Source organism: Nipponia nippon, unplaced genomic scaffold (genome assembly GCF_047370975.1).
Source record: "Nipponia nippon isolate SJK-2023a ecotype South Korea unplaced genomic scaffold, ASM4737097v1 scaffold_30, whole genome shotgun sequence".
Taxonomy (NCBI): domain Eukaryota; kingdom Metazoa; phylum Chordata; class Aves; order Pelecaniformes; family Threskiornithidae; genus Nipponia; species Nipponia nippon.
The window spans coordinates 4,890,763-4,903,744 of record NW_028262348.1 but is presented as its reverse complement, the minus strand read 5'-3'; the positions used below and the strand labels follow the sequence as shown (position 1 = coordinate 4,903,744).

At 65.2% G+C, this 12,982-nt stretch overlaps 1 protein-coding gene across 1 annotated transcript; it reads left to right on the top strand.

Moving 5' to 3' along the window:
* Positions 1-2,064: 2,064 nt before the first annotated feature.
* TBC1D10A (TBC1 domain family member 10A) lies at positions 2,065-12,776 on the top strand. The gene is made up of 9 exons (XM_087768703.1): positions 2,065-2,349; positions 5,659-5,758; positions 8,393-8,500; positions 8,820-8,926; positions 9,623-9,737; positions 10,015-10,080; positions 10,433-10,622; positions 10,967-11,121; positions 11,368-12,776. The coding sequence occupies exons 1-9, from the start codon at positions 2,144-2,146 to the stop codon at positions 11,758-11,760; spliced, it is 1,440 nt and encodes a 479-aa protein (XP_087624829.1). The 5' UTR covers positions 2,065-2,143; the 3' UTR covers positions 11,761-12,776.
* Positions 12,777-12,982: the final 206 nt, after the last annotated feature.

Here is a 12,982-nt window from a genome sequence, read left to right as displayed (position 1 = left end):
TCATAATTAAGCAATTTACTGTAGGAAATTATTTTATTTTCTAAGAAAGGCTGCAAGAAAAGGGTTTTGTTGAAATTTCCCTAGTGCTATGCAGCTATTCCTGAACGTAAAGCGTGTATATATGAGTGCTTATGTCTGTGTGTGGGGGCAGAAAGACTGCTTTGAACTTTGAGTTTCACTGGAAAACGTGTTCTACACTTTATATCATGCATCTCTTGGTCCTGGAGAGCATACAGGGCTGGAAAATGGGTTAACGCCAGTACTGTCAGCCAGCCCTGTGCTGCGGTTTGATACAAACATAACAGAAAGTTAATCTACAGCGAGATAATTAAGTGCCGAGGAAGAGGCGGTTGTCTGTCGCTGCCCCAGCAGCTGTGTGATTTGGGTACCTCTGCTCTTTTGGGATAATCCAAAGCCGTGGATTTCTTTTTTTTTCTCCTTTTTTTTAGCGGTGGTCAGGCATTCCAGAACATCCTGTTTACCTCATTCTGTGCCTCGGGGTGAGAGAAATTTAGCAAGAGGGAAGAGCCAGCGTCCTCCTGCCTCCGCTGCGCTCCTCTCGGGCCGGGAGGAAGCCCTGGAGGGATGGTGCCTGGCGCTGGCCCAGCCCAGGTGGCCAGCAGTCCCTCGGCCGCGGTGGCCGGCCGCTGTCTCTGATGGATGCCCACGTCTCTGTGCAGAGGCAGGCTGCTCCCATCCCCACTGCCAGGCGCCGAATTCGGAGCCGCTCGGCGAGTGTGCGCAGGGTGGATGCTGCAGGAAGGTGGGATAATTACTTTGCTTTTAAAACCTAGGCAATAGGTACAATCTTGGAGAAAAAACTGGGCAGCGAGGGGGTGCTTTCCAGAGCTGATTAAAAAAAAATCTGCCAAGAAAGCTCTGAAACGGAGAAGTTAACTTTTTTACATCCATCGTGGGGTGATGGGGGCCGTGTTGAAGGTCATCCAACTTTTCCAGCCGTGCTCGGCGGTACCCGAGGAGCTCCCGGTCCGACGCGCGTTTCCTCGACGGCTCCGGCTGAACGCCGCGCTGCTGCTTTGGGTGACATTTTCAGCCAAGCCCCTTTTACCAGCCTGGCAGGAAAACTTCCCACTAGAAATAGCTCGTGTGGAGCCTCGCCAGCCCCTTTCTATCTAAATATTACTGATCAACGTCGTAACAGCCTGCATGCGTGTCTAGCAGAAAACAACTGCTATCACAGCCTTCCACTTCAGGGGGGAGGCCCCGCGGGGCTCCGTCTGCCAGAAAAATCTGGAAGTAGGTTGAGTCGTTGCTGATTTTAATGAGCTTTGTTCCCTTGGTCCTTTGGCGATTTACCCAGCACCGTACCCGCTTTCGGAGGGGTCTTGGCTCTGGTAAAAACACATTTTTTTTGGCTGTTCAAGGGCTCACGGCTGTGAGAAGCGTCTGGAGGTGGGATGGAGCTCACTGCCTCCCTCCCTGCGGATCTGACCCCGGACGGCTTCCCCCGGGGCAGGTCCCAGCAGATCCCAGCGCTGTCACCCAGTCCCTTATGGACCCTTTTGTGCTTTATTTCTAGAAGAACCGGGGGGCTGGTGGTGGGTGGGGACCCTCGGGGGACTGGGGCAGGTTCGGGGGGCAGGGAATAACGCCTGCGCCTTTGGCTTCGACTGGACCACGCTCATCCCTAAAGGAAAACGGATCCTCCCAGTGCCCCATCCCAGTACGCGCCCAGTGCAACCCTAGCTCGGCCCCAGTGCCCTCCCAGCACGGCCCTCCCGGAGCCGCAGTGTGCACGCCTGCAGCCTCCCTGCGGTCCCAGTGCCCTCCCAGTGCAGCCCGGCTGCGGGCTCAGCCCGCTCCCAGTATGGACCCGCTCCCAGTACGGACCCGCTCCCGGTCCCAGTCCCACCGCGGCCCCGCTCCCAGTCCTGGCACCGCCCCTCGCTGGCACCGCCGGGGGCGGGGGCAAGCCCTTGACGGACAGCTCCCTCCCGGCTCTTGACCAATCCCCTCCTGGAGCGGGCGGTCCCCTTCGCCATCCTTGCGGCTGATTGGCGGGAGGCTCCCTCCCGCCCAATAGCGTCGCGGCGCGAGGGCGTGGCCCGGCGGGCGGGGGGCGTGGCCGCCGCCGTGGCCGCGGCATGGAGGAGCGGCCGCGCCGCCGCTGAGCCGCGCCGCCATGGCCAAGAGCCGCGGGGGCGGCGGGCCCGGTTCGCCCGGCGGCCCCCACCACAGCCTGGCCGGGACCCGCGAGAGCCTGGCCGAGCCGGGCGGCGACGAGCTCAGCTCCCTCGGATCCGATTCCGAGGTTAACGGCGGCGGCCCCGAGGAGCGGCGCGTCGATAAGTTCGGCTTCATCGTGGGCAGCCGCAGCGCCGAGGGGCCGTGAGTGGGGCTGGGGCCGGGGCCGGGGCCGGGGGGGGGGCCGCGCGTCCCGCGGCGCCGAGGGCCCGGGGGAGCCGCCCTGGGCCTGGCTGGAGCCGCCACCGGTCCCTCAGCCCCCGCAGGGCCGGGCCGCGGGGCTTCGGCCGCTGGGCCGGGCCGGCAGCGGCTCTTCCCGCCCCGGGGAGGGGGGGGGGTTTGGCCTCCGCCGCCCTCCGCCCCCGGCTCTGGGCCTCTGCGGCCGGTCCCCGGCGCCCCGCGGGCAGCCGGGCCCCGCTCGGGCCCTCACCCCGGAAGGGCGGCAGCTCCCGGGGCCGGTTTGGCTCCGTGCGGCCGCGGAGGAGCCAGCGGGGGCTCCCCCCGTGCGCTGGGGCAGCGCTGCCCGCGGGAGCCCTCCGTGCCCCGGCCTTCGGTGCCACAACGGGCCCCGGGCTGGGGCCGGCACCCCGGGGCGCCGTGGCTGCCCACGGCAGCCGGGACGTGAGCGAGAACCCCGAAAGCTCTTCCCGCTTCCCCCCTCCTGTCTCTCCCGCACCGATGAGGGGCAAAGGCTGGAAAGCGGCGTCCGCCCCGGGCGCGGGAGGGATCGCTGGGAGCTGTCGAGGCCTCCTCGCCGCCGAGGTCAGTGTCTGGTTACCTCCAGGCCTCTTCTCCTCCAAGCACCGGATTCCAGCGTATTTTTGGCCACCGTCGAAGAGGGGAGGCCGGGCTGTTGCCGGGCGTCCCGCCGGGGAACCGGCATCGGCGGCCACTGGTGAAGGCGCCGTGGCGAGGAGCCGCTGGCCGACCTCCCTCCCTCCGCGGAGGAAGCCCTCGGAGGAAGCGGGGCAGCCAACATCGGCCGCGAGCAGCCCGCGGCCGTGCCAGCTCAAGGCGTTGGGCCCCAGGGTGGTGCCGGCACCCAGGAATGTGCCCCGGGCTGCCGGCGAGCTGGTTTGGCAGCGTGTTTAGTTTTCGCCTTCCTGGCCGTGGTGGTTTCGCAGCGATGCCCGGAGAAGCGCAGGATCAACGCGTGACAGCCCGCTCCTCTCCGGCCGGGATGTTACCTGGAGCGGGCTCCCCTGCGGTTTGCCCGCCTGTGTGCTCTGGTGTCAGTTGGGCCCCGTGCCTCAGTTTCCCTATCTACGAGGACCAAAGCGTTCACCCCCCATAAGTCCGCGGGCGTTATTTTGTCGGTCTGTGGGGAGAGAAGGCGCTGGAGGTCTGATTGCTTGTGCTGGGCAAGGTGCATCGCTCCCAGTGATAAACCCCATCCCTGCCCTCTGGATTCACAGCTCGGCGCTGTAGAAGCCGGGTGATCTCCCCTGCCCAGGGTGCTGCACCCCATCCCGGCCACCCACCACGTTCTGGGGACGTTTCGGATGTCCCAGCCGTCATCCTTGCGGACACAGAGGCTGTTCCTGGGCGCTTGGGGTGGACGTCCCTGTCCCTGGGGGTCAGCAGGCAGCGGCTGCCGCAGCCAGAGCTCCTGGTGCTGGAGATGAGTGGCTGCTCGTGGCGGTGCCAACAGTGTGGGACTGCGGTCCCTGGGGACTGAGCCTTCCTCCCATGCCCTGTAGGTGAGGCGGGGCCCAATCCTGCCCTCCTCCGGGGCTTTTATCAGCTTCCTGTCTCTCCCAGAAGTGGATAAACAGAAGTGCGTGGCCTCCCTCTGGGGCTGGCGGAATTGGGGTCCCTCTAGCTGGAAGGGGTTTGGGGAAGCACAGGGAGGGCAAGCAGGGTGTCCCAGCACCTGTGGAAGGTCTGGGGGCACCGGGAAGGACCGAGCTGTGGAGCTGTCACCTGCAGCACGGGTGCGGAGGAGCACTTTCCCTGCATAGGGCACCTCGCTGCCTCCCAGCCTGGGGTGCCCCCACCCCGTCCTCCCCGCCTCGGCCATCTGAAATGCCTCCGGTCCTCGCTCTGTGCCCGCTGCAAAGCAGCCATCAGCTGGTAACAGCTTCCAGTCTGGGCTGGCCAGGCTCCAGCGGGCCCATGGCCAGCTCCTGTATCCAGCGTCCAGTGCTCCCGAGCTTCCCACGCCTCAGAGAGCCCCAGCTCCTCTGGCAGCCCAGGCTCCCCGGCTCGGGGCCAGCGCTCCCTCCATCCCCGTGCTGGGCTGCGCTGCCGGCCGGGGAGCTGCTGGCTGTGCCCAGCCCGCACTGGGGAGCTGAGGTGGCCACGCCAAGCAAAGTGGATCCCTTCGGAGGGGGTTTGCTCTCCGAAACAATTCCGCTTGGCCTGGTCTGACCTGCTGCGGTGAGTGGGACCCAGCAGGGAAGGGCTGGGTAAGGAGCAGGGCAGCGCTGCCAGCTGGATGCGGCCCTGGGCTCTCCGTGCCGCTTGCTTTCCGGCTCCTAATGTGGAGAGGTCTGGGAGAAAGCAGGTTCCGTGTGTCCTGCAGCAGGGCTGGGTGCTCCCCATGTCCCTGGGGGATGCTCGGTGCCTGGACCACTGTCTGCGGAAAGTGGTCAGAAAGCGGGATCAGCACAGCCGCGGAGCAGTGCGGAGCTGAGCCCGGGAAGGCATCGGGTCTGCCGAAGTTGGCCCATCTCCACCGATGGCTTGAAGGATCTCCCCCTCTCCCCGGGATGCACACACCCAGGGCCTGGCCGAGCTGTCTGTCGCCCCGGCTCCCCCAGATGAAAGGCAGAGGGTGCCCGGGGGGGTTGGAGGCTGCGACAGCAGCTTCCCCCTCACCAGCTTTGGCATCACGGCAGCATCCCTGCCTGCCTTGGTAGGGTTAAATTGGATTCCCTGGCTAGGCTGAGCTGTTGCTGGAAAACACTCCCCTCCTTCCTGGGGGACCCTCAGCTGGGCTCGATGCCAGGCCTGGAGCAGCGCCAGGCTTTTGGGGTGCGAGCATGACTGGGGCTGTGCCGATGACGTGATGCTTATGGCCCCAGCTTTCTTCGTCTGCAGCCAGCCCCCGCAGGGGGGCATCGGACCTTGCTCAGCGCAGCTAATGGTTCTGGCTGCGCTCCCCGGTTCCTCGCCATCCTGGCGTGCCCTTCTCTCCGGGCACCGGTCCCCGGGGATGCTCAGGCACATGGTGGGTGCGGCGCAGGCTGCTCCCGAGAGGTTTTGAACTGCTGGGGGAGTTAGGGCTGTGCTGGCGTGGTGATTTCGCAGGTGGTGAGCGCTGCTGGCAGTGCTTAGCAGCTGCCGAAACACCGGCGCTCTCGAGTGTGTCCCGGCCAGGCTCTGCGCCTGGGGGAGGGCTGCCAGCCGGCCGTGGGGGGCACCCAGGGTGCTGGAGGGGATGCGGGGGGCTCTGCCACGCAAGGAGGGCTTGCAGCCATGCTGACCGGCCTCTTCCCCCCTGTCCCGCAGGCTGGAGGAGGTGCCCTTGGAGGTGCTACGGCAGCGGGAATCCAAGTGGCTGGATATGCTCAACAACTGGGACAAGTGGATGGCAAAAAAACACAAGAAGGTAAGTGATGGCCTTGTCCCCTGGGGCTGCCCCAGGGCAGGTGTGCAGGCGAGAGGAGGTGGCAGGGAGGGACAGCCGGGTGCAGCAGTGTCCCCTTGAGGCTTTGGGGCAGCCTGCCTGTCACCAGGTCCCCACAGGCAGGTGCGTTGCCTTTGGATGATGCTGTGGGCTCGAATGGGCTGTTCCCTCCCCGTCATGCTTCTCGTTGCGGGAGGGAAACTGGAGCATGCTGGGGGGCTGAGCCTGCGGTCCCTGAGCCAGCACGCTCCCGCTCCCGTCTGCTCCCCGCTGGGCTGGAGCTTTCCTAGGGCTTCTTTGGCTGCCTGCAAGCGGCCATGGGAATTGTTCAGTCATGGAAACTTCTGGTCTGAGCATCTTGTAGACCAAAAAAAGCTCCGGGTAGGAAATGTTTGAGCCTGATGTGTGTGACGCTGGTTTGCAAGCTGGGGTCCCCAAGAGACTCATGGTGGTGTATGCTGGATGGCTCCGTGGCTTGGTCCGTTGGTGCTCCCTGACCTCCTGAGCCTGCAAACGAGGCAGAGATGGGATGCAGCAAGTCCCGGGTCGCTGCTGTGTGTCCGCTGGAAGCGGTGAGGCTGCTAGCATGGGCCAGCAGTGCCTGAGAGCGGCCGAAGGGCCTCCTCCTCCCCCGCAGTGGCAGAGCCTCCTGGCACCACTCCGCGCGCTGTGCTCCCGGAGCACCCTCCCTGCTCGGTGCCTGGTGGACGACGCAGGAATCCCTCATCTGTTTCTTGGCCGCTCACACAGGATTTGGGAGAGCTTTTCAGCACATGGCAGGCGGGCGCTTTGTTCTGCAGGCGGTTTCCGCTGCTCTCCGGCCATGCTGCAGCATGGCCTCCAGGCTCGGGTGAATGCTCCGGCAGCCGTACATCTGGCAGAGGAGCTCTCTCACGCTTGGGCTGAGCTCTTGGGGTCTCCGTGGGGCTGATGTGGTGTATAGCCTGTCCTGCAGCAAAAATCCATACCCAGAGCCTCTGAAGTCTGCTGTGAGAGAGCTGCTCTGTACCAGGCACCCTGGGGCTGCTCAGGGAAGGGTGCCAGGCCTGGCCTCGGTTGCTGTTGACCGTCCCTGCTCTGGCAGGAGCCTGGCTGCTTTGGTACGGGGCCATGCAGCGTGGCTGAGGCTCTGCTGCTTCGGAGGAGCTCCCTGTGCCTCTGAAAAACCCCGGTGCTTTTCTGGCTGCTTCACCGGGGTTGGCTGACAGCCCGGGCATCTCTTGGGCCAGCTCCTGCTGGGCTCACTCACACCTGCACCGCTCCAGGATCCCAAAATGCTTCGTCCTTCGCCCACCTGGCCCGGATCCCAGAAGAACCACGGCGCCGTGTCCTTCGTGGCACTGAGCTGTGCCAGCGCCGCGTGCCGATCCTTGCCCTTTCCAGCCAGACCGAAGGACGGCAGACGCGTGGGCGGCTCCCACCGCTCTCCCGGCGTGGGCAGCGCTCCGGCTGCTCTTTGCTTTCAGTATCCCTCAGCCCAGACATGCTCCCAGTCCTTGGAAAGAGCACAGTGGGATCCTGCGAGCTGGATGGGGCGATGGCAGGACCCTGTACGGAGCCGAGGGGACGAGATGCTCAGCTGCTTGGCCCCGGCCGCACTGAGCCTGGCCAGCTGGAGGGGCTGCTGAACTGAAACCCAGCAAGGCGGCTTCCTTCCTGGCAGCTTAGCCAGCAGGAAGGGGAGCCAGCTTGAAAAGGGAGCCATCAGCAGCAACGGAGCTGCCCACGGCTGCCCTGGGCATTGCCCACCGCGTTTCCTGCGCGCACAAAGGCCCCGCAGCGCTTGGGACCTGCCCGGGAGCAGGAGCTGGAGCGGGACATGTCAGGTCTCTGGTTTTGGTCCCTGCTGGGGTGCTGGCAGTGGCAGGGTTAAGCCAGCTTGGCTCCTTGCTGCAGGGTAGGTACAGGCACTGCCTCACCTGGACTTTGGTCCTGGCCAGTGCCTTGTGCCAAGGAAACTGGGGGCTGACTGTGGGCATGGAGCCAGTCCTGGGGGCCTCGGGAGCCGGCCGTGTGCGGAGCTGGGGCCAGGCCTGCCCTTGTGTCCAGGATGAGTGGGCGGGAAGGTTGAGATGCTCAGGGTGCACCTCCCTGCTCTCCATGGCCCTGTGGGTGAGCAGAAGGGCTGGGCTGGGGGCCGAGGAGCCCTCCCCTGCATCCCTGGTGCTTCCCGTGGGCCGTGCTGGGGTGGGGAGGGAGCCACCCGCTCCCCACCTTGGCTCCAGTGTTTGCTTTTCCAGCTCCCAGCAGGATCCTGCTTTGAGGCAGAGCTGGGCTTGTGTGGAGCTGTTTGCAAGCCACAGAGCCTCAGCCGGGCTCCTGGCACCCGTCCGCAGCTCCCTCCTGCCGGTGTAGCTCTGGCTGGCACGTTAAGAGCAATGCTGGGGAGAAGGGGGTGAGCAGACCCCTCCTGAGATCCTCAGGGTCCATCATGGGACATGCAGCTGGGCACCCTGTCCCCAGGGGTGCAGGGACACAGCCCCTTGTACAGGGAGGCAGCAGGGGACCAGCTTGCGACCGCGGTGCCGGGCCTGGCTCCCATATTGCCCCTGGGACCTCTTTGCTCCCTGCTGCTTTGCCATTCCCTGCATGGCGGCTGTGTTGCTCCCCCCACAGATCCGACTGCGGTGCCAGAAGGGGATCCCACCCTCGCTGCGGGGCCGAGCCTGGCAGTACCTCTCCGGGAGCAAGGTCAAGCTTGAGCAGAACATCGGCAAGTTTGACGTGAGTGCAGTTGGGGACCTTCCTGCACCACCAGGGACGGGTGCTGCTGGAGGGAGGCAGTGCCGGGATGGCTCCTGCTCCCTCCAGGGCTGGGGTGTCTGTTAGGCTTCTTCCCGCTGTGTGGGGTTCAAGGGGGCTAGCGTCCCAGCCAGCGTGGGCTGACCCACAACCTGGTGGGGCTTGTGTTTGGGCAGAGCCAGGTCCAGTGCTGTGGCTGCTCCGCCAGCTGCCTTGGGCTCACTGTGGGCCCCAGGTGTCAGAGTGGGGCTGGCACCGTGCCGCTGTGGGGTGTTGCTCACCCCAACCCTCTCCTCCCCAGGAACTGGATCTCCTCCCAGGGGACCCGAAGTGGCTGGATGTGATCGAGCGGGATCTCCATCGGCAGTTCCCCTTCCACGAGATGTTCGTCTCGCGTGGAGGCCACGGGTAAGTGGAGCTGCTGCGTGTCCAGTCCTTGGCAGCCACCGGGCTGGACCAGCACCGTGGGATTGGCACTGTCAATCCCAGCTCAGAGAACCACACTCATCCCCCGTGGTGTCCCCTGCGGTGTCCCCCACGGTCCTTACACCCCACCAGCTTGCAGGGCATCCAGGCACCAGCTGAAAATAGGAGGGCTTTGCAGGAGCTCGGTGTGCGGGTCACAGACCTTGGTACCAGCTCTGACACCCGGTGGGGTGGGAATTGCCACAGCAGGAGGGCGGAGGGAGAAGGCAACCGGCTGTGGCCTCCATTTCACCAGGGAAATGCCTCTCCCCACATCAGGGAGCGTCTGCACTGCCGTGCTTGCAGCTGGGTCCCTGCCCGGCCACAGCTCACCCTGAGCCAGCATCCCTGGGAGATGGTTGGTTCCTTGTCTCGTCTCTCAGATCCAGGCAGGATGGGGCCTCCATGGGCAGAGATTCCTGGAGCAGAGCCGTGGTTATTGTGTCCCATAGCCCTGGGTTTGTGTGGAAGAAGGGTCCCAGCCAGGGACTGACTCAGGCTCGTGGGGGAAGAGTGGTGGCAAGTGGCTGGCCTGCAGTACAGGATCACCGTGCAAGGCCACATTTGGTCTGTGGGGGAGGCTGCTGGGCTGTGTCCGTGCCCTCTCTCCACCTCTCCCTGCCCGGGATGTCTCTGCAGGCAGCAGGACCTGTTTCGGGTGCTGAAGGCATACACGCTGTACCGCCCGGAGGAGGGCTACTGCCAGGCCCAGGCCCCCATCGCCGCTGTCCTGCTCATGCACATGCCGGCTGAGGTGCGAACGTGCAGCCAGGAGGGGAGGGAGACCCAGCGGCTGGAGAGCTGGGACCAGCGGGAGGGTGTGGGTCGCTTTGGGGTGGTGCTGGCAGGCAGGGTGCTCGGCTCATGGCACCCATTTACCCCAAAGCTCGGCTGGGGCAGGGAGGTGCCCTTCACCCCAGGTGTGCATGCCTCCTCCTGCCTGCTGCCTTGGTCCCTGGGAGCAGCGTGGGGGCTGCAGGGACGTCCCCTGGGGACACCTGGGTGCTCACCCGCTGTCCCTTGGCTTGCAGCAAGCATTCTGGTGCCTGGTGCAGATCTGTGAGAAGTACCTCCCCGGCTACTACAGCGAGAAGCTGGTGAGTGAAGGGCCACAGTGTCTTCAGCGGTGGCAGGGACCTGTGATGTCTCCAGACCAAAAGTTCCCCCAGCTCCTCTGGAGAAAGAAAGGAGCGTGGGGAGATGCTGGGTGCTGCCACGGTCTCTGTTGTGCCATGGTCCCCCAGGAGCATCCCGCAGTCAGGGGTGGGGGGCTCAGCGTAGCTTTGCTGCTGGCATCTGTGGGGCACGGCTCTGCTCCCGTAGCCAGGTCTGGAGGGTGGGCTGCTCCTCCTCTGGGGCTGGTGGGCTGGGGCCGGGCAATGGGGAGCTGATTCCAGGGCTGGGCCGGGGTTAAGGTGTTCCCTGGGGCTCTCGATGCTCTCCCTGCAGGAGGCCATTCAGCTGGATGGGCAGATCCTCTTCTCGCTGCTGCACAAGGTCTCACCCGTGGCCTACAAGCACCTGAGCAAGCAGAAGATTGACCCCATCCTCTACATGACGGAGTGGTTCATGTGCGCCTTCTCCCGCACGCTGCCCTGGAGCTCCGTCCTGCGTGTCTGGGACATGTTCTTCTGTGAAGGTAGAAGCTCCCCACCATCCTCCTCTTCCTCCTGGGGTGACTGGCTGCAGCCCCTGTGGTATGTGGACGGCACTCAGGGCTGCAGCTGGAGTACTGCTGCAGCTGCTTACCTGTGCCGGGCGCATGAGACCTGTTGTAGGGCAGGTTTGGGGCAGCCCCGTGCCCTGGGTGGAGAGACAGCTGTTTCCCTGGGGGTTAGGGGGAATGTGCATCCCAAATCCACCCTCTTGCATGTCCTGACTGCTTGCGGGACTGGGACCTAGTGCCCCACAGCATCTGAGGGACATAGTGGCAGTGTCACCCTGTCCTGCCTGGCACTCGTGGCCTCACCTCTCCCCTTGCAGGGGTGAAGATCATCTTCCGCGTGGGCCTCGTGCTGCTCAAACACACCCTGGGCTCCTCGGACAAGCTCAAGTCCTGCCAGGGCCAGTACGAGACCATGGAGAGGCTGAGGGCCCTCAGCCCCAAGATCATGCAGGAGACCTTCCTGGTGCAGGAGGTGAGGTGCTGGGAAGAGTCTGGGGGCCCAGTGCTGCCCAGTTGGCCACACTGCCGGACTGGGCTGCCCCTGGGTGGGCAGTGCTGGCGTGGCAGGGGGGCAGTCCCTAAAAGGCTTGGATTTGGGGTTGCTTCTGCCCTGGGGGGTACCCCGCACCCTGCCCAAGTGGCTGGGGTGCCGAGCTGGCCCCGGGTGGCACTGTCACTGTCGGGGGAGATGCTGATAGCATGAGTCTGTCCCCCGCAGGTCATCGAGCTGCCGGTGACGGAGCGTCAGATCGAGCGGGAGCACCTGATCCAGCTGAAGAAGTGGCGGGAGACGCACGGGGAGCTGCAGTGCAAGTCCCCCCCGCGCCTGCACGGTGCCAAGGCCATCAGCGAGGCCGAGCCCCCCACCCGCAAGGCACTGGAGCCCGTCCCCTCCATCATCGTCCCCCCTGGGCCTGCCCCCGTGCCCAAGGCCCGCAAGAGCAAGGAGAAGAGCAGAGAAAAGGGCCTGGCCAGCCCTGCCAATGGCCCCGGGGCGGAGGGCAATGGGGCGCCCAGCTCGGCCCGGGAGCTGCTGCACCCCCAGGTCTCCCCCCACCACCAGTCCAAGGAGAGCCTGAGCTCCCGGGAGAGCGAGGACACATACTTGTAGGGCTGGCGCGGTGCTGGGTCCGCACCCCGGGCAGCCGGGCTCAGCTGGGCTGCGCACGGACCTGGGCTCAAGGACACTGATGAGGGGTGTGCAGGGACCCGCGGCGCCTGGCGCTGGGGGCTCTGGGCTGGAGGGATGGGGACGGGCTGTCTGGCGTGGCTCCCTGGGGACACCGTGGTCCCTGTGTGCAGGGATGCCCGCTCGGGGCGGGCTCGGAGCTGGGGGGCATCTGCAGGAGCTCGGCCAGGTGTGGTGACCAAAGGGGACACCTTGGGCCTGTGCTGGGTGCCCACCCCGGCAGGGTGCTGGCACCACCAGTGGTGGGAGCCCTGGCAGGGGGTGGCTGAGCCACCCGAGCTCCTTCCCTGTGGCTGGGGGGGGGCTGAGCTGCCCCTCAGGCCCTTCTCCCTGTGCAAGAGCCCCTCGACCCGCCGCCCCAGGGTCCCTCCCGTGGCCCCCACCCTGCCCTGCGCTGGCCGGGCAGACCCAGACTCTGAGTGGTCGTGCCTGGCGCAGGGGGACTGGGGGTACACAAGGAGCCGGGGGGACCCCTCGACCCCCTCCTCTTTATCTAGTGAGGATATATCGAGCTGTAGCCCTATATGTAGTACCGAATTTACCTACTCACTGAGCCTATTTATTATTCCTCCGTGGCAGTAACCGTCGCAGGACAGGGACCGACGTTGGGAGCTGCAGGCAGGGTGTGCCAGAGGCAGCGGGATTTGATGCCAGACCATGACTGTGGGGCTAAAGCCCCCCCACCCCGTCCCTGGGCTCCCCACGGCTCAGGGGGAGCGTTCACCTTCCCGGGGCTCTCCCCACTGCTGCTGCCCACCCCAAGGCCCCGGCAGAGGTGAGACGGGGTGCCTGTGGGGTGGGTGAGCGGCCAGGTGCTCCCTGGTTGTGGGGTCCCCTCTCTCCCCCCGCCTTCCCCAAAGGCAGGGGCTGGCTTTGTAAAATAAAGTGGGGAAAAACGGTTTTGTACAAAGGGGTAAATAAAGCAGGAGTAAAAATGCGCAGCGCCTGCAGGTGCTACTGTGTCCTCCTGTTGCCCTCTCGCTTGTAAAGGGTGGCATGGCTTTAGGGGGGGCACCCGGCCCGGACCCCGTCTCCCCTGGGTGCTCCAGTGCTGAGGAGGGTCCTGGGAAGGGACCTGCGGCTGCCTTTCTGTCACTGCCTCCCCTGAGCCACCCGGGGTGGCCAAGCCCCAGCCTGCCCTTGC

Coding starts and splice junctions, on each gene's coding strand:
- TBC1D10A (XM_087768703.1), top strand. CDS start 2,144: ATGGCCAAGAGCCGCGGGGGCGGCGGGCCCGGTTCGCCCGGCGGCCCC. Junction 8,501..8,819: donor AGAACATCGGCAAGTTTGAC/GTGAGTGCAGTT, acceptor TCTCCTCCCCAG/GAACTGGATCTCCTCCCAGG. Junction 11,122..11,367: donor AGACCTTCCTGGTGCAGGAG/GTGAGGTGCTGG, acceptor TGTCCCCCGCAG/GTCATCGAGCTGCCGGTGAC.